General features: G+C 37.8%; 2 protein-coding genes across 5 annotated transcripts; both read right to left on the bottom strand.

Annotated features, from left to right (window-relative positions):
* Positions 1 to 1184: 1184 nt before the first annotated feature.
* igf3 (insulin-like growth factor 3) lies at positions 1185 to 11624 on the bottom strand. Its single transcript, XM_067591216.1, has 4 exons — positions 11546 to 11624; positions 9605 to 9749; positions 6079 to 6266; positions 1185 to 5328 (listed from the first exon to the last, which is right to left on the bottom strand). Exons 1-4 carry the CDS (start codon positions 11588 to 11590, stop codon positions 5113 to 5115), a joined length of 594 nt encoding a protein of 197 aa, XP_067447317.1. The 5' UTR covers positions 11591 to 11624; the 3' UTR covers positions 1185 to 5112.
* Positions 11625 to 12200: 576 nt separating this feature from the next.
* On the bottom strand, positions 12201 to 20910 carry si:dkeyp-110g5.4 (uncharacterized protein LOC561637 homolog). Of its 4 annotated transcripts, none has more exons than XM_067591212.1 (4): positions 20760 to 20910; positions 16997 to 17570; positions 16473 to 16607; positions 12201 to 14542 (listed from the first exon to the last, which is right to left on the bottom strand). In XM_067591212.1, exons 2-4 carry the CDS (start codon positions 17555 to 17557, stop codon positions 14171 to 14173), a joined length of 1068 nt encoding a protein of 355 aa, XP_067447313.1. In that variant the 5' UTR covers positions 17558 to 17570; positions 20760 to 20910; the 3' UTR covers positions 12201 to 14170. The 4 variants fall into 4 exon arrangements, with proteins under 4 accessions (XP_067447313.1, XP_067447314.1, XP_067447315.1 ...); XM_067591213.1 differs by having other exon boundaries at positions 20788 to 20903; XM_067591214.1 differs by having other exon boundaries at positions 20797 to 20902.
* Between the last annotated feature and the right edge of the window lie 471 nt (positions 20911 to 21381).

The following is a 21381-nucleotide window of genomic DNA, read 5'->3' as shown; positions in this document are numbered from 1 at the left end:
TTGGATGATGTAGCTCAATATTAATTTAGGAAGACTCTTTGTTTTAAGAAAGAGGATTTTATATTAAATATCCTCAGCCATATATTCTTGGAAATATAAAATTCAATGAGCAACTTAACTCTTTACAATCACAGGCTATAAAACTCCTTTTCTTAAAGGAGGTAGTGGTGTCTGGATTCAGGTTGCGGTCAACTGGTGGCAATTTGAAATGGAATGAACATCAAGATTATGAAAATAAAATGCACATTTTCACTAGAAATGTTATCAAAATGCATTTTAATGCCGAAACTATCCGAAAGTATTGCATTTACCTATCAAAAGAAATGGCAACCTTTTTTTTGACAGTTACAATACATATAGGGTGGACCAAACCACAAGGGGGGGAGGGGTTGTTATTTTTGTGAGAAACACTGTCTCTGTGTTGCGCTCTGTGTCTCTACCAAGAGAATTTGAATTTCTAGCATTAAATGTCTCTCTAAATCCTTATAATAATATGGTGGTAATAGTTAGAAGTTTTGCTCATGGGTGACCTTAGCCTTGACTGGTTATCTTCTATCTCTGAGGGGCTAAAAAAAATCATTGTATTGAATCAAATTTAACTCATCTAATTTCTTCACCTATTCAACCAGACACCAGAAATCCAGAAAAGTCAACCCTGATGAATATGATCCTAACAAAAGCACTAGACTTAAGTGATAATTGTCCAATTTTCTGCATTAGAGATTTCAGACAAAAAACGATTCCATCCCATATTATTATAATGAGAGACTTTAAACATTTTGCTGAGCAGGCTTTTCTTCATGATTTATTTCTCAGTGATATCACAAGGTTATGTGCTATTCCTGATCCTGAATTAGCCCTAAGCCATTTCACAGATGTTTTTAAGAGTAAAAAATTGATCGAATCCTTGGTTCTCACCTGAAATCTCAGAGATGTTAAGGTTAGGGGAAAAAGCACAAGGCTCAAAGTCCTCTATGGATTAGCAGATCTTTAGACAGTTGAGAAACAACTGTGTCAGGGCAGTTTGAAATGCTAAGTCATATTATTTTGTTGATACCCTGCCTGACTATAGTGGAAATCCAGCAAAATTCTCAAAATTCGCTAAATCATAGTCATGCTTACTCCCTACCCAAACATCTTTCTCTAGATTCTGTCCTTGTTTCAGAGAAAGCACAAATGTGTGATATTTTTAATAGTCCTTTTATTTCTTCTAGTCACCTGTTTGAAAATCCAAATCTATCTACAATTGTCTCAGTCAAAGATGAGCTCAGTTGTAATAACAATACCCCCTTTGGGGAAATATTTTCCCTTGGACAGTTGTCTGTTAAGGCGGTTTTTGATGCCCTGGCCTCAATTGACCCAAAAAGGCTATTGGAGCAGACCTCTTGAATCCAAAACTCTTACTACTGGCTGCACCTATTATAGCTTATCCTTTAACACATATTTTTAATATAACTCTTGTATCTGGGAATATTCTTAAAGTGTGGAAAGCAGCACAGGTATTGCCTCTGCATAAAGGCGGTGTCACTACTGATCCAAATAACTACCGCTTAATCACCAAATTTTCATGTTCAGCTAAAATCTTGGAAAAGCTCACCAATAATCAATTGCATCACTTAATATCTGAGCATTGCATTTTAAACCCCGATCATTCTGGTTTCAGACCTTAACATAGCAATTTAACAACAGCGTGCAAGGTTGTAAATGATGTAATCTGTTCTCTGGATAAGGAGTGTTATATTGCCCCATTGATTTGTCCAAAGCATTTGACCCAGTGGATCATACTCTTCTTTTGGATAGACTTAGATCAATTGGGTTTGACACAAATGCATGTAACTGGTTTCACAGTTATCTTACTGGCAGAACTCAAGCAATAGTAGCGGACAGTCATCAATCTGGTTTCCTTGAAATTACAAAAGGTGTGCCACAGGGCTCAATACTAGGTCCTATTCTGTTCACATTATACATAAATGATCTGGGCACATTGATCAGAAACAGCTCTATTTATTATTATGCTGATGACACAGTAATTTACTCATCAGCATCCTCTATTGATAAAGCATTGCCTAATTTAAAGGCAGATTTTTTTGGTAATTCAAAACGCCCTGATTAAACTTACGCTTTTACTATATCCAGATAAGACTAATTACACCACTTCACCAGATCCCAAATGAAAAATATAAATATAAGTTTTACTTTTAGTACAAGATCTGGGGTTTAAATTTTTTTAAAAAGTCCCATGTTATAAGTACCTGGGTATCTGGTTAGATGAAAAATTATCTTTTAAAACTCATGTTGAGAAACTGACTAAAACGTTTAAGTTTAAATTAAACTTCTTTCATAGAAATAAGCAAGTGCCTCTCTTTTAGCAGTAGGTTGCAGATTGTTAAGAGGCAACATTTTTATCTTCTTTTTATCTCTTTTATCTCTTGTTTTTTGTAATTGTGACTGCTTTGTCCCTGTGTAATGCATTTATTTACTGTCTTTTTCTTTGTGTTTTGTATTTTGTAAGTCATTTCTCTTGTGTTTGTGTTGTATTTATGCTTTGTATGGGATTGTTAATTTTACACTTTTTGTCATATGGTTGTTTTGGTTGTGTATTTGCAGGGCACCATTGGAAATGAGAGCTTTGCTCTCAATTGGTATCCCCTGCTAAAATAAAGGCTATCTATCTATCTATCTATCTATCTATCTATCTATCTATCTATCTATCTAGATGTCATTTTAAGGATTTTAACAAGGTAAATATACTTTTTGTGTTGAAACACAATATCAGACACACATTATTGTTCCAAACAGAGTATTTCTATATGTCTTCATACATGCCTGGAGGGGATCTTTAACTTTTAGTTTTCAGTAAACGACTACCTCCCCTAGAGCATAATACTCCCTTCCCCTCCATGACAACTGAAACTTTTCAATTGTGTGATTGTGTTCAAACATAGAAGAGCCATCTGTTTTATCAGGCTGCTCTACACCCAGGGCTGAGATGGCCTTCAGAAGTCTTGGAACGGTCTTGGAAAAAGATGATAACTTCAGTAATGTCAAAGTAAAATGAGTTCACTCTTTATCATTGTACTGATGTGGAACGTCAAAACAAAAGGTCAAGTTGTGTTAAATATTATATTGTTATAAAATGTTATGAAATTCCAAACAACTCTGTGAGCAACATGGTATGGTCAACATAGTCATAGTGTATGTTGTCAAAGTGAAATAAATAATAAGTGCATTCAAAAAATTCTACACAAACATATTCATACATGAAAGGTGACCACTGAAGTGTTACATTACTGGTTCCATGGTTCCATACAAACATATGTGAAATAAACATACTGGATAATCATTTAGTGACAGAAGAAAACTAATAATCATCACTACTAACATACAAAAAAAATCACAGTTCTGTTAGGTCTGTTCAATAAGTGCACAAAATTCTTCGGTAGCCTACTTTCTGACCTGCCAATGTATGTCTCCAAAACACACATTAAAGCTACATAATACTGTCGACAGTGATATATGTAAATATTGAGTACAGTGTACTATATTCTGTACTAAACCAACTCAACAGTTGTTTCAGAGAGTTATATAAAAATACAGTATATGTTAATTAGATAGAAGACATTGTGGTTAGCTAATCATGTATTATTGTTAGCTACAGTGGCTAACAAGCTTACACTTCAAAAATAACACTGAAATGAATGATGTCTAAGTAGACACATTATTAGCTGATGTGACCCATATATCCCCTTTCCACTGCAGGAAGTCAAAGGAAAGGTTCACAATTTTTCAGCTCTCTTAAAACAGTCAGGTGCCCATATGAACACTGAAAAAGGTTTTCCTCGCTGTAATCATTCCCCCTGTTCATACTGGCTATTAAAAGATCCCCTTCAAATGTGCTTTCAATGTAAGTGATGGGGGCCAATATCTACAGTGTCCACACAGTCATTTGTGCAAAAAGGTATTTAAAAGTTGATGTGAAGCTTATATGAGGGTCCAGCAGTCTGAGTTAGTTTATATCAAGTGGATTTCTGCCACATTTACAGTCTTTTTAGCATCAAATTCCCTTTTTGTTCTAATGGCCAGTATAAACAGGGGGAATGACTACAGTAAGAAAAACCTATTTCAATGTTAATTTGGGCTCCTCACTATTTTTAAGACAGACTTGAAAAAGTGTTAACAAAATGTAACATGAAAAAACCCACTGTACACTCCCTGCCCAAACAGTAGGCAATCAAATTTAGCAGCTAGATGGTGAACATAGTGGAGCGTTTAGTGTCTAAAGAGCTAGATATTTTTCTCAGGAGTTGGGGGAGACCAAAACAGAGCTAAAAGGACAGTGAACATTGGACTTACATTCATCAGGTGGACACAAACAAAGTCCAAATAAATGCTAATATTGCTACATCTCTGCTGAATGTGTAAATAAGCAGCTGTTTGCTGAAATGTTCATCACAGTAACCTTTCATCATAAGGTGAAAACATGTTGAAAAAAAACTCAATGATGCTTTAAATTTAGTAGAAACACAATGAAAAACCTGTAGTGCCAGAGCCTCACATGGTTCTGAAAAGTTCAGATTATTGGAGTTTAGGAGTTATGGGCTAATAAAGCGCTGAGGTGAAACTTAAACTTCAAGGTTCTGTGCCAAATGTAAGAAAAATAAAATCACAATAACATAAAGCTAATTTACTCAAATCTAAGCCTTAGCCTAAGCTCAATAGTATGTCATGGGATTGATTCAGTTTTTCTAGACAGGGATGGTAAATCATAAAAAAAAACAAAAAACAATGCAATATCATTGTTAAAGGCTGCTAAATATTGAGTAAACAAACACTATTCCACACAAGCCCAGTGGTGATGTCTCTATTGTTTTCTTAAGCTGAGAACATCCAATGTGGTTGCCACTGTTTTTGTTGAGTCACTTGGCAGCCCTCTCACTCGCTCCAAATCTGTTGATATCCTGGTGCTTTCATGTGATTATCAGGCCTCTGTGAATAGGGCCCCTACTTAGTAGAGAATTTCATATCACAAAAATCAGTAGCAGTCTCCAAATCTTGCTGGGTCCAGTTCAGTTACTATAAATATTCATCATTTCGGGAGGTCATATGTCATCATTAGAAGGTGGTCATTCTCTGAGAGGGACTCCTGAAGGTAGAAGAAGGCCTGCTGGTTGTGTGCTGTGAGTTCATCTTCCTGCGTGATGATGAATCTTTGCTTTTCTGTCGGCGTGAAGGCTGTGTTTTCTTTCTATAAGCCTCCCTCTTTGGACTGCCGGGTGCCCCCATGTGCTCTAAAAGCCTCTTCTGAAATACTTCTTGGAACTGCTGTTCCTGCAAGACAGAGATAATAAAAAGAGGTGATTCAAGGACTTGGCTGCAGCAGCTAACCTTGGCCCTGCGGATGTACTGCACTGATTAGCTTTTCACATTTTGACATATAGTGTGCAGGCAAATTAGCATTTCAAATATGTGCTCAGGTAAAATATTTGTTGGACAATATTCTGACACCCATGTATACATTCATATTTTTCTGACACATCAAGACAGTAGAGTAGTACAGTCGAGATTGACAAAATATTCTCAAGGTCCACTAAATAGCTTTTTTACAGAGCTTTTAACCAGTGATGTAACCAGGACTGGAATACTGAGGTCATGAGTCCAAGGCCAGGCAATGCAGTCCCATCCCCATGACACTAAAAAGTCTCTAAAATTATTTGTATTTTTCATTTTTATTTTTTCAGCTAACTGTTATGTTTTCTGTACATTTTATTTCCCAACATTAAAGTCTAAATGCTGTTGGAAAACTTTCTACACCGCCAGGAACAAGATTCTGCATACTGGAGCCTTTCTTTCTGTCTTTCTTTCCTGGTCCAAAAAAAGCCCAATTTGAGTGGTATTAATCTTCTCATCTAATTCTCTGCAAGAAATTGAATATTTTCCAAAATGTCCAACTATTAAACTATTCCTTACTTCTATACATACAGTATGTACTTGATTACACCTGAATAAAACTCTGTGATAACCGAGCAAACCCTATCTGCTGATAAAGACCGTGAAATGCGGATCAACACGGACACTTACCGTGTCTGTTTGTGTAGTGGTATGCTGTGCAGTGGTCGTGGTTGGGTGAGCTGTTGTGTGCTGCTGGCTCTTAGGTTTAGCACAATACATCTCCAGATGATGCAGTTCACAGCCGGCTGATCGACAGCATTTGTCCACTATCCCCTTCCCCCTGGGCCGTGCACCATAACCAGACCACATACCTTTACCTGCAGAGTGAGAGATACCAAACATTTTAAACCTTGGAAACTTCCATACTCTAGGAAACAAAAATGCTTCTCATGACGTCACTTAGGCCAAAACACAAGATGACATGACAGAATAGATAAATGAAACCTTGTTAAGTATTACATACACTGAACAAGTGCCTGACAAAGTCAATCCTGTCTGCACTTTTCAGTATTAATTACACTCCACAATACAAATGTATTGGACAAATGCAAAAATATATCCTGATGATGGTGCTAGAGGAGAAACCCTTGGGTCACAAAAATCAAAAGTGTTCATCCTTTGGGGAGCATGAATGTGCTCAACAAATTTTGTGAGAAACCCGGCCATTACATTTCAAGAAACTACATTGTCCTGGTTCAGGTGATATTGTGTTCCTAATGGTAGCAGTAAAAGATAATTTGGAGGGACATCAAAATCATTGGGACTCATTGTCTGTGGATATTGATGGTTCCTAGAGGATTTCATGTCAGTCTGGTCATTGTTAGGAGCCACATGTTATAAAATGATGACCCCTTTACACAAATACATTTACTTACATACTTACTTTATTACTGTATGTTTTGCATATAGACGGTTAGTATATTTGGCCTTCATAGCAGTATTAATTGGTATGGTAATATCTTAACAAATATTGGACAGATCACCATGAAATTTTGTGCAGACATTCATGATTCCCAGAAGATGAATTCCTTTAGCGCCACCATTCATTTTGGTTTAATGTGAAATATCTCAACAACTATTGGATGGATTGACATGAAATGTTGTACTGACACATTTAGGATGAATTCTAATAATGTTGGTGATCCTCTCACTTTATTTTAAAGGTACCATCAGTAATTTTAATGTGTCCAATACTTATGTCTTATGACCATATACCTGCTAATGACATTCACACATTTTTTTACAGTAGTAATTAGCTAATGCTAGCATGCTAACACACTAAACTTTAGACAGTTAATGTGGTAAACATTAGACCCTTTGAACATTAGAATGTTAGCAATGTTAATGTGAGCATGTTAGTATCAGTGGTGGAAAGTAACTAAGTATATTTACTCAAGTACTATACTTAAGCACAATTTTGAGGTACTTGTACTTTACTTGAGTATGTCATGTGATGCTACTTTATACTTCCACTCCACTACACTTCAGAGGGAAATATTGTACTTGCTACTCCATGATGCTTTGACAGGTAATTTACTTGAATCCCACAGAAAATGAAGTTTATTCAACTGGTCATTTTGGAGACTGGAGTTTGTGCTGCCGTTCAATTGTGTTGCTTCATACTACTTCATTCTGCCCTCATTCATATTAATAAATGATAGAAATACTAGAAACACCTCTCAGTATAACCATTATACAGACAAGTGACAAATTAAAGGAAAAACCAACATAAAGTGTCTTAGTAAGGTGTTGGGCCACCACGTGCCACTAAGACAGCTTCAGTGTGCCTTGGCATTGATTCTACAGTCTCTGAAGTCTTCTGGAGGGATGAACACCAGTCTTCAAAAAGATATTATCCTTCATTGTGTGTTTTGATAATGATGGTGGAGAGCGCTGTCTAACACGTCAGTCCAAAATCTACCATTGGTGTTCAATTGGGGATGAGATCTGGTGACTGTGAAGGTCATAGCATATGATTCACATCAGTTAATACTCATCAAACCATTCAGTGACCCCTCGTGCCCTATGAATTGGGGCATTGTCATCCTGGAAGAGACCACTCCCATCAGGATAGAAATGTTTCATCATGGGATAAAGGTGATGACTCAGAACAACTTTGTATTGATTAGCAGTGACCCTTCCCTCTAAGGGGACAAGTGGACCCAAACCATGCCAGCAAAATGCCCCCCAAAGTATAGCAGAGCCAACAGATCCCCTCACTGTAGGGGACAAGCATTCAGACCTACACTAGTTTTTCCTTTAATTTGTCACCCATCTGTCGCTCAACAGCAGCACAAACAGTACTTATGCACTTTTATTTAAGTAGGATTTTTCATGCAGGACTTTCATGGAGTATTTTTACACTGTTGTATTGGTACTTTTACTTAAGTAAAGGATCTGAATACTTCTTCCACCACTGCATAACACCACCATGTGCAAAGTATACTGTGAATTGTTTCTCTTTTTCTTGCACCTTTCTTTGTTAGTATGAAAGCTTAGCTGGTCTCAGATAACAAGTGTTTTAACAATAAAGCTATCACACACCAAGGCACAGTGTTCTGGTCAGCACACTGCCATTTTGGTGGATTGCTACCACTCTGATACCAGATGGAGAAGGTGGCCTTGGTCAGAACAGGGGAAAGGTAATCAGGTGAAAGGGCCTGTAGATAATTCCCAGTGTGAAGTGGGAGAGATAATATTCCAATAAAAATAAACTTTTTTTAATTAAATGCTGCAATGTGCTTTACATTATATAATGTACAGTAAAATAGCTGATTTACTTGTCAAAGATTTGGGTCTCCTAAAGATGAACCACTATTGTGCAAAACAGTGAAATCTAATATGAAAAAAAATCATAAGATATTATTTAGCATGAGGATCTGAGTTTATCTGACTTGCTGCTGAGACCCACAGTAGAGCACAGTGGTGTTGTGGCTAGTCTTTATGTAAATAATTGAACAGGACATATTTTGTTGTTGTTGAGCTGATAACTTTCAGAGTTACCACAGTGTTTCCATCCGACATGATGACCATGACTATATCTGTGTTATACATCTGTGCTAGTGTAATTATGAACACACAGGGTAAAATAACCTTGATAACACTGGGCTGTAGGGAACCCTATCAGATATTTGAATGTTTGTTAAAATCTAGGTTAGAAAATACAATCAACTGCATCTCTGTCATAACGAGACAAATTCTACCAATTCATATTTTAATGAGCAGCTTTAAACCTGCAATGGAGCCTGACATTTACAGAATAGCTACATAGCTCATTGCTATTGCAGAAATAATATTGCTAAAATAAGTAGAGGTTGTGCATGCAATGGAGGGAAACCTTGATAAAATAATGTTAGTTTGAAGTGTCTAGGATGAAAAATTGAAAAAGCTGTTGACAAAATTTTGAAAAGCTCTTTTGGTCATTTTGTCTACACTTTTAAGATGTTTCCTGACTTTAGTTTCCTATTGAGCAAGGTACCAGGCTTCAATATCAGCTACATCCCTAGTCCCCAGAGGATGATCTTAAGGATGTTGGTGACCATCTCACTGTTCCCATCGTCCTTTAGTGCCTCCAGCAAGCCAACATTTCCACTGTAAATCTCCCAGATGTGCTCTTAGATGTCATTTGATAGGGATAAGATGAAGATAGACTTACCTAAATAGATTCCACGATCACCACACACAAATATGAGGTCACTGAGCAGGTCAGAGCCACAGCGGAGTCTGGCTGCTTCTGAGGCGAGTGGCCAGCCCGCCAGGCATATGGTAGAGTACAACATACAGATCCGAGCAAACAACACCTGAGGACAAGAGGAAAAACTCTTAATAAGCAACTTAAACACAAGGCTTGTAACATGCTTATCAAAGAAAGACAAAATGCCTGTAATGCACAAGTGACTCTCAAATCTCAAAAACATCACTATTATTATTAATGTCAACGTACTACATACTGGCCAAGGTTTAAAGGGCTTTAGTATGCAGACATCTCAGTCGGGGGTCCAGCTACCAGCACTAAGATCATGTCCTCTGTATTGTTTCAGGGACTTTGGAGGTTTTAACAACCCAAGAATGACACATAAATTACAGATGGTGAGTTTTTTAATCCTGATTGAGAGCCATAATTTTCTGTTGTAATGATAAGATAATGCAAATGAAATATAAATTCAACATTTCTAATGAAACATGAAATTGGTGGATAAAAAAGACATAATTCTGAGACATGAGACACAATCAACTGAGCCAAACTTCTTATTTTTGATGGTTTTAGGCCAAAAAACATAACAAAAACATTTCTGGGCTATGAAACAGCATTTTGTCGGGGGGATAATGATTGCAGAATCTATATTTTAACAGAATTTAGAAAAAGAAAATTGTACAATACAGGAAATTATAGCAAATAAAACATTTCTTTGCAGGGATGAAGTTGTACTGGGTGACTTGAACCTCTTTATAACTGGAAGGATGATCAATGGTCACTTTTTTTGATTTTGTGCAAAATCCACAAAGCAAATTCTGTGTTGTAGTGGTAACTGAAAAAGTAAGTACACTATGAATATGTTTTCCTGGATTGATTATATACTGTTGTAATCTATTTCTAAGAACATGGGGGTAGCTGTCAGTTGATTCTATTAAAAAATGTTATGATGGGTGTGAGCAACTGTGAGATGCACTTGAAAGCTCCAAAAAAAAAGAAAAGTGGAAGATATTTTTTTTGTTGTTAAAATAGATGTTATATCCTTCAAACCAGCTGTTTTAATTTTAGTCTTGAGCAAGTTATTTTATTCACATTTGATTTTTTAAAAACATTATAAGAATAATTTAGTATTTGATCAATAGCTAAAATAATTAGCTGCAGCACTAATTCACATTCCATTAGAAATATATCACATACATTAATACAGTATATCAATCAATTGTACAATTGCTTGTTTTGTCTGATCAACAGTTCAAATTATTAAAAAAATGACACCACAATTTCCTGATAATTTCCTACGTAAGAAAGAATTGTTATTTGATAGCAATTATCAGCACAATAGAGACAAAGTTCTGAGACCATTCAGTGACTTCAGTGAGTTGGGTTGACTTTTCTTTTTGATTACCTTGAATGAAAAGTCCCATTTAAACTTAGGTAAATATTGATTCATTACTCAGTAATTTTTGGAAAGTCTATTCACTATATGTGTTGAATTGTATGTTCGTCCATAGATAAATTTCACATTTTCTATTTTTCCCTATAATTAGTACCAAATGACATAACCATCTCCTGAATTCTTTCTATGAATTTTCAGTTTCAAATCAGCTCCTGTCTGGAAATTATAAGAAAACATGGGACCTGTAAAATAAAGTGTTAGCAGAGAGGACACAGAGAAAAGCACACAGTCTTCTCACTGGAGGCTTATTAAGTTAAGCTAACTGATATACTGATATATTGGTAGACACAATGTCTATATTGTGTACAACTGCCTGCACTGCACCACTGCTCGGAGAAGCAGATCAACGTCTAATCTACTGAAATTGTTCCCAACATGCAAAACGATCATAATTTTGTCCTGCGGTCGAATATGTGATCCCAGTTCAGTGCCAGGGTGAGTCTTACCTTCAGTGTCAATGATCTTGCAGAAGGGCAGCGTGAGGAGTGCATCCTGTCTGTGCAGACAGACAACAGACCTGCAGTCTTATAGTGAGGCAGCAGGAGGGGGGGGGGGGGGGGGGGGGGGGCAGCGCAGAGGTTTCCTCCCTCCACTCCTCGCACTGTTTCTGGCTCAGATCTCATCCACCACTCATATCAGATGATTCCACATGCTGTCAGAGAGGATGAACTTGTTCTGATGTGTTCCTTCCATGTTTGTCACATGATATTCATCATAGGCACAAACATGATACGGGAAAATATGCACTCAGTTGCTAGTTTATTAGCTCCACCTCGTTAAAATGACTGCAATCTAATCCAAAAGGGCTGCATTAAATGCTTTGTGTTGAAACTGTTTTAGAGAGTTGTTGATTCAACTTTATGCTTACTTTGGAGGCTGTAGTTTGTGCTGCTGTTGAGCCATATTTGGTTTCTAGTATTTTGTCCACCTCATTAATATAAATGAGGGCAGAATGAAGTAGTGAGGCAACACAACTGAACTGCACCACAAACTCCAGCCTCCAACATGACCAGTTGAATAAACTTCATTTTCTGTGGGATTCAAGTAAATTACCTTAATTTTGTTTTTTTGTATCTGTAAACAACAGCAATATAGTGGTGGAAGAAGTACTCAGATCCTTTATTTAAGTAAATACAGCAAGGTAAAAATACTCCATTACAAGTAACAATCCTGCATGAAAAATCCTACTACAGTAAAAGTACATAAGTATTATGAGCTTGATGTAGTTAAAGTATTGCAGTAAAAGTAGTGGTTTGGTCCCTCTGACTGATATATTATTATATATGACATCATTAGATTATTAATAGTGAAGCATCAGTGTTAGAGCAGCATGTTACTGTTGTAGCTGCTGGAGGTGGAGCTAGTTTACACTACTTTATATACAGTTAGCTAGTTTAGTTCATTTGAACATTTATTGAAATGAAAGCATGTGAGAAGTTTAGAGGGAAAAATCACTATTTGGTGGAGCTGTTAACAACTCATAGACATGTGAAATGTGACCCCGACTACACACTGCTTTTTGTAAAAGCCACAAAGGTTGGAAACCACTGGTTTCATCTTTAACAATGCGTTGTATTTAAAAAGCTGTCAAATAAATGTAGTGGAGTGGAAGTATAAAGTAGCATCACATGGAAATACTCAAGTAAAGTACAAGTACCTCAAAATTGTACTTAAGTACAGTATTTGAGTAAATATACTTAGTTAGTTTCCACCACTGGTGTTGTTTGGCACAAATCATATAAATTGTTGGATATGATATGTTTGCTACTTAAAGTTTGCAAACAACCTATGGAGTAGCTAGAAAAGAGCTAACGCTACGCTAGCTTGTTTGAGTTTTAAAATGCCTGCAGTGAAAAGAAAAGTGGCGGGGAGGTGAGCTCAGAGAGAACACAAAACAACTTTTACATGTGGCACAACTCAGTTTAATCTCAAAGTAAAGACTTGAGCGGATGCAAATTCAGCCACAGGCACAAAGAACAGCGAGTCTGAAAACACTTTCAGCTTGAGTGATGAAATGAACATTTATCCAGAGACTGAACGACTAATTTTTAAATGTACAAAGATGAAAAAGAAAAATGAGAGATACTGGAGGAAAATAAAGAGATCAGTCAGCTGACCTGTAAGATACACGGTTGGTACCACTGTACAATGCTAGCTAGCTACAGCTAGCGTCTGTGCTGTCTGAACATTAGCTTGTTGGGGGTAAAAAACAGACTTCAGTAAAGATTCCATTGGTTAAATTTATGTAAATAACACAGTGTAAACGAGTGAAAAAAGCTCTTCAGTCTAAACACACTTTCAAACTGTTTAAACAAAATTACAAGGCTGTTGTATCAGTCTGATGTTAATTAGCTAATGTAGTTTGAGGATATTTCAACCCTTCAAAATTCTCTCACAATCCTTAGACACGATTTTAAGACAGGTTTGAGCGTTGTAGCTCCATCAGGAAACTTAAACTGAGAGAAGCAAACAGTTACAGAACCTCAGGTGAGGTTTAAAAATTATTTAAAGCAGATAGTTTGGTCTAACAGAACATACAAGTTTTTAAACATTTATGTTCTTGAAACAGTTATCGTGAAAATGTATCATGTCAATTTTAATTATTAATCTTAGTCGCAGATTTATATTCATTAAAAAAGTAGAATAGTTGTTAAAAATCAGAGAAAAATGAATAATACAAGTCCTGTTATATTTAAGCAAGTAAACCTTTCGCAGATTCATGCTCAATAGTGTGTGTGTGTGTGCACGTCCCACATAAAAGAAACAAAAATAAAACCAAATCTATGTCCTTGATAATGACTGATCTCATTAAAACATGACGTTTTCTTGTTTTGCCTCAGCAAGTTTAACAATCTGTACAGATAATACAACATCCTCAGATCCTTGATTTAATTTCTGGCTGGATTTGGCACACCACAAAACACCACGTCACACCAAAACATGAATAACAGAACGGATAGATAACTCTACTAACCAAACATTGTGATAAACCGTCCTTTGGCTTCACAAAACAGTCGAAATGCTATGTAATATGCTGAATTTGCATCATTACTGTTCTTTACTCTGAGCTGTCATTTTGTCGAGTGCTTGTTGTGAAGATCAACTTCATTCTCTCGGAGCTTGGCCTTCAACCGAGCGATCTTCTCCTTTCGTTCCAGCTCCTTGAAGTCACATGACTGTTGTGGTGACGTACAGGCAGAAGCTGAACTCTGAGGATCCCTCCTGGTCCAGCTGTGGTTGCCATTTTGATAGTCTATTTGCATATTACTGTCCATACTGTTGTTTTGATCTGTACTTTCTGCTTCTTGTCTGTCCAGGTCTTGTGTCTCACCTTCATCACTGTCAAGGTTGGCCACCTCCTCCTGGTCCCCTTGAGTCTGGAAGCGAGCAGGCCGCTTTCTTCCAGCATCCTTATTGTTTGGCTTGTTGTCATTTAGCAGCTCCTGAAGGAAATATAAAGGACACAGTATCACATACCAGACTCCTAAAATAAACAAGGTTTGTTGATAATGTTCATCTGTTGGGATTGATATTGATGGTAAATGATAAATCAGAAATCAAGCATAACCTGTTTCAAGTAGTGACCATATTACCACTGAAGCAGAGAAGAGACATTATGTAGACACACTGAGTAGTGCTGGGAGGTTCCAGTGTTTGTGTTGTCTCAGTCTACCCGCATCAAGTACTTATAGAAAGTTAGGAGTATTTTGAGTTTTCCAGTACTGGGTATTGTGCGTCTTTCAGGCCACTGAAGTGCAAGACGTGCCAACAGGATGTGTGGGTATCGAGTAGAAGAAAGAGCTTTATGCTATATTAGTATTTATCTGATGTAGCTGAATCAAATATCAAATTGAAATTTAACGGATTCTGGACTTAAGAATTGAAACGGATCAGTGATGATCTGCACTGCTTCTTCTGTATTTTCTTCTAAACGTCAGCTACAAACATCTTTTAATCAAAGTGCATGATGTTAGATCTCCTGCATGATAAACTAGTTTTATTTATCTTTTATTTTACTTTTCTTTTACTATATAATTCTATTACTGTCTATCACATTGTTAGTTTTGGTAACTATATTATGAAATGTTCTATACAGATCAGGGTTCTATATTAATGGTGACCAATGGCCTGTGGCCACAAAAAGTTACTCTTTAACCACCAAATATTCCATGTAGGTGGCCACCAAGTTTTATTCCCATACTGTTAGTCGTCGCCAACACAACTGAGAATCCACGTAGGAAGCGAGATGTGAGCGAACGTGGTAACCGTTCACTCCACACTGATTCAAACCTGCGCTCAGTGTCTGTTAGCAGCAGCTGCTGACCTTCACCAGGCTGAGTGACAGCAGAAATTTACTGAACCAAAACAGTTTTCATGAAGAATTAATTGATTTTATTTCCCATAGCGAATAGTGAATATCCCTGTAGTGAAACAGGCGAGCTCACAGACAGACTGGGAGCCTTGATCAATCAATGTAGATACCATTAATTCATTCAAAACACTTATACAGTGATTTAAACAGCTGTCTGTACAGATTACGCTTCACATTTGACAACTTTCTCAACAACAGCTGCCATCTTGTTTTAGTGCACTGGGAGAGTGGCACCCATTAAAGTGTGCCCTCCATAAGGGCTTGCAGGCAGATAGAGAAGAAAAAGGTGAAACCTCACTCCCCCTACTGGTGGCTCTGTGGCACTACATTAGAGCACTGCATCAGAGATTTCATCATACAAAAGCTGCAAGTCTCAGTCTAAAAAGTAAAATATTATCAGCAGCAGTTCATGTGCATTTATGATCAATTATCCTTTAACATTAATTCCTTAGAAAACCAATAATATATAGTGGGGTCCAAAAGTCTGAGACCAATTTGACAAATATTTTCACATAAACCTGGAAATAATCAGAACGTTTGAGGGTTCAGAAACATTTAAAAACAAGAAGTAATGACATGTAAAATGAGGATAAATATTCAAGATTCTGAACTATTTGTAGGTCAGCAAATTTGTGGCATTGACCAACTTATCTCATTTGTTCAAAAGGTCAGATTTCCTTGAGTTGTATCCCTTCCATTAAAGCATTCAGATGACTCAGGTGGATTTGATCTGTTCACCTGTTATAACTATGGCTTTAAAATATAAATATAAATGAATATGGTTTCTTGCAAACTTTTATTTATATGGCATATTCAATTATTTTCATTTATTGAAGTATTACAGTTCAGGAAGGCTGTGTTAAATTGAGTTGAATTGCCTTTTCTGTGTTGTTTTTACATAGGTTTACATTTAGGGGCAAATTTAGGGGCCAGTGGGGCCAGTGCTTAAAAATATCAGCGTCTATCCCTGCAAATAAAGCTATTAGTATTACTATATTCACCTGATCTGTGTGCAGCATCTCTGTAGTGGAATAGATATCTGTTTTGGTGAGAAGATCCTGTTTTAGGGAGATTCGGGGCAAAGTGACACGCAATCTCTTCTTCTGTAGTTCTCTGTCTGCAGGTTCAAGAGAAGCCTGTCGATGCAAAAAGGGGACAAACGAGTCAGATAAATGTTACAGAACATCTTCCTGAAAGAGGAACCGTTAAACACCCGCTTTAAAAAGTTAAACATGCGCTTTATACCTGGTTATCGTTTTCAAAAAGCAAGTTCAGTCTCGCTACCGTCCCCTCTGTGGACAGACAGACCAACATTGCTATGCCACCGGCTTGGCTAAATATGAAAATGAGATAAGTTTGTCGTGAGGGTGGCAATTTGCACATCAGACTTTGATATTTCCTGTGTACTAGGGTCATGGCTCTAGGCATAGCAATATTGGTTGGTCCACCACTTTGGTCCGGACTAAATGACAACGATAAGAATCGCTGTGGTGCACTAGAGTGATGCTAAAGTAATCATCAATACCTTCTCCTGGCTATCAGATGACACAGCTGATGTTGAATGAAGGGAGGACTGTGCCACCGGCTGTGGTTCTTGTGACACTTCTTGACTCCTGCTTCGTTTGGGGTTCTTGATGATCAGGTAAATGCGTCCGTGGTAGATGACGATAGCATCTTGGCGGGTTTTGAGTGCTGAGCCGTGAGGTAAGAGGGATGTATGAGAGGTGTGTGTGGAGACCTTCTTCCCAGGCATGATGTCCTGCAGCAACTTATAAGCTGTGCAGTTGGAGGAAACGAAAGACATTTGGAGGGGACCCTGTGCAGCCCGAAACTCTCTGTACAGCAGTGAGGACATGTTTTCTTTCACATTGTTTCCTGTGTGGGAGGCTGGATTCTGGCTTTTCCTCCGTATGACTGTTGGACAAATCCATATACCTTCTGGGGCGTCCGTATGGGTCTTGGAGCCCTCAGATGCAGGCGGGGGCAGGCCCATTCTCCTGATCACTGAGTTTGGTAAGCTCCACACGGGAATGTTTTTCACCTCAGCCTCCACTGGGATGTGGATTTCCAGTTCAAGAAGGTCCATGCTCTGTATATCCCTTTGGACACATAAAGATTTAATCAGTTAGGGTGCTGGCTCAATTCCATACAGCATACTAACTGTAAACTGTATTCACTTCATAGTACTTGTCTTAGTATTCTGTTTCTGAAGTTAGTATACCAAAGAAATCAATTAATTACATTGTTAATTATATTCAGTGTTTCCAATATAATTGTACAGGCCTGGTGGGCTGCCAGGCCAACAAGAACCCCCACCAGGCCAAATAATACCAAATATCCATTAATTCATAAAATCAATAGTGTTTGGGAGCCTAGGTGCAGCGCTGTTCTGAAACGTGAGTCAACCTCTGTGTTGTTGCCTAGGAAACTCTTGGTAGCGTAATTGGTGAATGCTAGCAGAGCAGAGGAAAAGGTTAGCAGTAAGGTGTCAGTGTGGCAGTAAACGTACAGTACAGAGTACAGTGTGTCAGTTAATAAATGCTGCAGCTTGTCAAGACCAAGAAAAGTCACGTCTGTTGTTTCCCCAACGGCTGGAAAAGTGAAGGGGGTTAGCTCCAAAGTTAGCAACAATGGGTTAGCATAACCTGACGATGCTAAACAGATGCTAAGCAGTCAACCGAGGGGAAACACTGATATTAATTGTTAATTATATTGTTTGAACCTAACAGGAAATGATATAATTTGTGCCGCACGCAAAGCCAAACAAACTGCTGCTTTAGAACGTCACTGCCAAATCAACGTGACAGCATTTTTTAAATCATATTTTTTGGGTTGCTCACAAAGCTATTTCACAACCATTCACAATTAAACTGAAATTACAGTTGCCGCGTCCACGAGTCCGTAAGGGTCCGTGTGACGTAAATTTCGTCATCAGATGGCGTGCGTGTAGGCTCTGTGCGGAAGTGGTCTGGCCGGAAGTTGGTATTTTAAAAAGGCGGAGTCAGTGATTCTGGAGGAAGATTATTCCAGAAGAGGCCGGTCCATAGAGGAAGAGGAGGTTGCTCCTCCTCTACTTTTGAAAGGCAAGAGGGAGATCAAAATATTAAAAAAAGAGTAATTGGTTGAAATAAACCATTACCAAATCATTCATAGAACGTTAACATAATTGAGAGAGTTAGCTTGTTTGTCATAGTTGCTAATGATACCAGACTGATGAACCAGCAGCCACTAAGTTCTGTCCAGTCGTCCTGCTTGACCACTGGTCTGTATTATCGTAGCCATGTCTGCTTGAACCTCGCCACGGCATGTGTTGTAAAGCAGATTGCAACTTGAGAGAAATAGTTCCGCAGAGTTGCTGGTACTTCCTGTCCTGAGTGCAAATCATTTTCTGAAACCCCTCTTAGCTAACGGTGTACACGGGCACCATTCTCTTGCCAAGTGGTGCATTACAGAGTTGGTGATTTCTTTATATTTCATATTTAAGGATGTCTCAATTCATAAAATGCATGTGGAGGAGAGAGGAAGCTTGCTGGAGGAGCTATGAGTGAAGAAGCACTAATGTATCCTTTGCAGAACTCTTTTCAGCATCCATGATGTATAAAAGTGTGACACACAGCTGGTATATACAAACTATTTGTAGTGTATGACATCTGTGTATTCTTGTCATGTTATGATTTGAATAGCAAATATGTTAGTTGTCATGAACACTGTTCTGCTCATCTGACAGAGATCATAAAATACAGCGATAGGCTGTAACAGAACAGTGGACAGATGATGCAGCTGTGCCGCACTTCATATTTAATTGATGTCATCTTAAAATAACGGCTCTGAAGTGAGGATGTCTCATTTTGTTAAATACCTGTTGCCTCGACTCCTCCGATCACATCTCAGGTGGAGGTGACAAAGACGCGAGGAAAGGAGGTGAGGAAAGGAATCAAGGATGTATAAACTGAGAGATGAGAAGAGGGCTAAATGCTCTTGTGGGGTCTGCAGTTTGCCTTCCGTGCAGAAGATCATGTGACCCTACACCGCACACTCTTCACTACCCAACCAGAGACTGATTTATCTTCTCTACATTATATATAACAAACAGAGAACAGGTTGTCACGTGCACACACGCACATTTTTTATTTAATTTTATTCAATCGCAACCTTTTGCGGTTATATAATCGCACTTGTGATTAGATTAATCACAGTAATTGTTTTCGTCATGTTTAAAGGAAAAATGTCAAACATTTACTTGTTGCAGCTTCTCAGAAGTGATGATTGAGGCTTTGTGTCAAACATGATGTCAACTCAATATATGAGCTTGGAATTTGGAGGGTTGCTCAGACAAAAAAAAAAAAAGACATCATGTTTGGCTGTATGAAAGTATAATTGGCATTTTTCACTATTTTCTGACATTTTGAAGATTTATCAGATTAATCAATCATAAAAATAACACTTTGTTGCAGCCTTATTAGTACCAGCTGTGAGCTTATACTCCTTTCTTTGCTGTATATTGTATTATTTATTTCTTTGATTGTATGTTACTGTGTTTTATGTACAACAAGCTGCTCCAAACACATTGTCCCTAGTGGGATTACTCACTACACTTCAGTTAAGACGTCTGTGTTGATGTGAAACCTCATACTAGTCTCATCTCTCTCTCTCATCTGTCAGATGTCCAGTGTTTGGAGGGAGGCACATCTGGCTGTAGATGTGTGGACTGATTCATATCTGCCCTGTTTGATCCATGATGTTAATGACTTGTGACGAATATTGGTGAATATTTTCATCATTCTGTAATTTATTTTCATTGTAAATTGTTATATGTTTTTTTGTCTGCAAACCTTTTAATTGTGCTGCTGCCTGTCGTGGTCAGGAGATTTTTAATCTCAATGAGACTTTTCCGGTTTAAATAAATGTTAAATAAATAAAGTCTAGAAAACGAAACAGTAGTTGAAGGTTAAGAAAACCCTCCTGGTTCTTTGCGTCCATTTTTTTTTAAACTGTCTCATTTTCGCTTTACGGTAACGTTAATATAACCTCTGAACAGCCAGAAAGACTCAAAGCTTCGCTTTTCTTCCGTTTATCTTCAAATGTTCAACCAAAACGCTTATTAACAAGGTCACGTGTCACAACAATTAACAAATTGTGAGACAAATTTCGACGGTATGACGGAGTTGACCTCAAACTAACAACCAAACTCAACACTCAGGTTTCGATTTCCGTGAAACCGCTCGGAAACATTTCGCTAAAAAACCCGTTCAGTAACAATCAGCGAGAATCTGTTGTGTTGTTTGTACCTTGATGAGATGTCGGAAGCCAACTTACAGCTCCTACCGTCGATGGAGGCAGTTTTACTGGACACCGCAGACCTGAACGTCCAGAAGCTCCACAAGATCTCTGATGCTCCGCTTACTGCTCCATGAATCACGTGATCACCGCGACCGGGGTGTCGTTACGTCATACCCGCCGGTGTTGCGTGTGTACTACAGGACGTGTTGCTCAATCTGACAGAAAGTCACCAGTTTTGAATATTGAATCTTTTTGGAACAAAATAATGATAATGAAGAAGCAGTTGACCTAGATTTGGTTTTATCTTTGGTAAGGACCCAAATGAAACAGATCTGTAAATGCAGTTTGCTCTCTCTCTCTTTCACATACACACAAAGAACCTCCCTGCAAAAAGTTTAAATGGTTGAACATGTGTTTGCTGCTGGCAAGTTATGTATTTTTAAATCAATGTAAATCTGAGACTAAAACTAATATTTAAAATTGACATAATAACTGTTACAAGAAAATAAACATATAAAAACCTGTAAACTGTCAGAATCAATAATCTGCTGAAAATAAGCAAGTGTTCCTTCTGTCAGCTGGTCCTGAGACGTATTGATCAAATAACACCCGATTCTGTTAAAAGATGCT

This window comes from Thunnus thynnus, chromosome 6, assembly GCF_963924715.1.
Source record: "Thunnus thynnus chromosome 6, fThuThy2.1, whole genome shotgun sequence".
Taxonomy (NCBI): Eukaryota; Metazoa; Chordata; class Actinopteri; order Scombriformes; family Scombridae; genus Thunnus; species Thunnus thynnus.
The sequence above is the reverse complement of the archived record's forward strand: the minus strand, read 5'-3'. Positions and strand labels throughout refer to the sequence as shown.

Excerpts from the sequence above, each read along its gene's own strand:
- igf3 (XM_067591216.1), bottom strand. The coding sequence starts at position 11,590 with ATGCACTCCTCACGCTGCCCTTCTGCAAGATCATTGACACTGAAG. Across the intron at positions 9,750-11,545 it reads CAAGATCATTGACACTGAAG|GTGTTGTTTGCTCGGATCTG; the intron begins GTAAGACTCACC and ends TCTTGTCCTCAG. Across the intron at positions 6,267-9,604 it reads TGATCGTGGAATCTATTTAG|GTAAAGGTATGTGGTCTGGT; the intron begins GTAAGTCTATCT and ends CTCACTCTGCAG.
- si:dkeyp-110g5.4 (XM_067591212.1), bottom strand. The coding sequence starts at position 17,557 with ATGGACCTTCTTGAACTGGAAATCCACATCCCAGTGGAGGCTGAGGTG. Across the intron at positions 16,608-16,996 it reads CATCTGATAGCCAGGAGAAG|GCTTCTCTTGAACCTGCAGA; the intron begins GTATTGATGATT and ends TTGCATCGACAG. Across the intron at positions 14,543-16,472 it reads AGATGCTGCACACAGATCAG|GAGCTGCTAAATGACAACAA; the intron begins GTGAATATAGTA and ends TATTTCCTTCAG.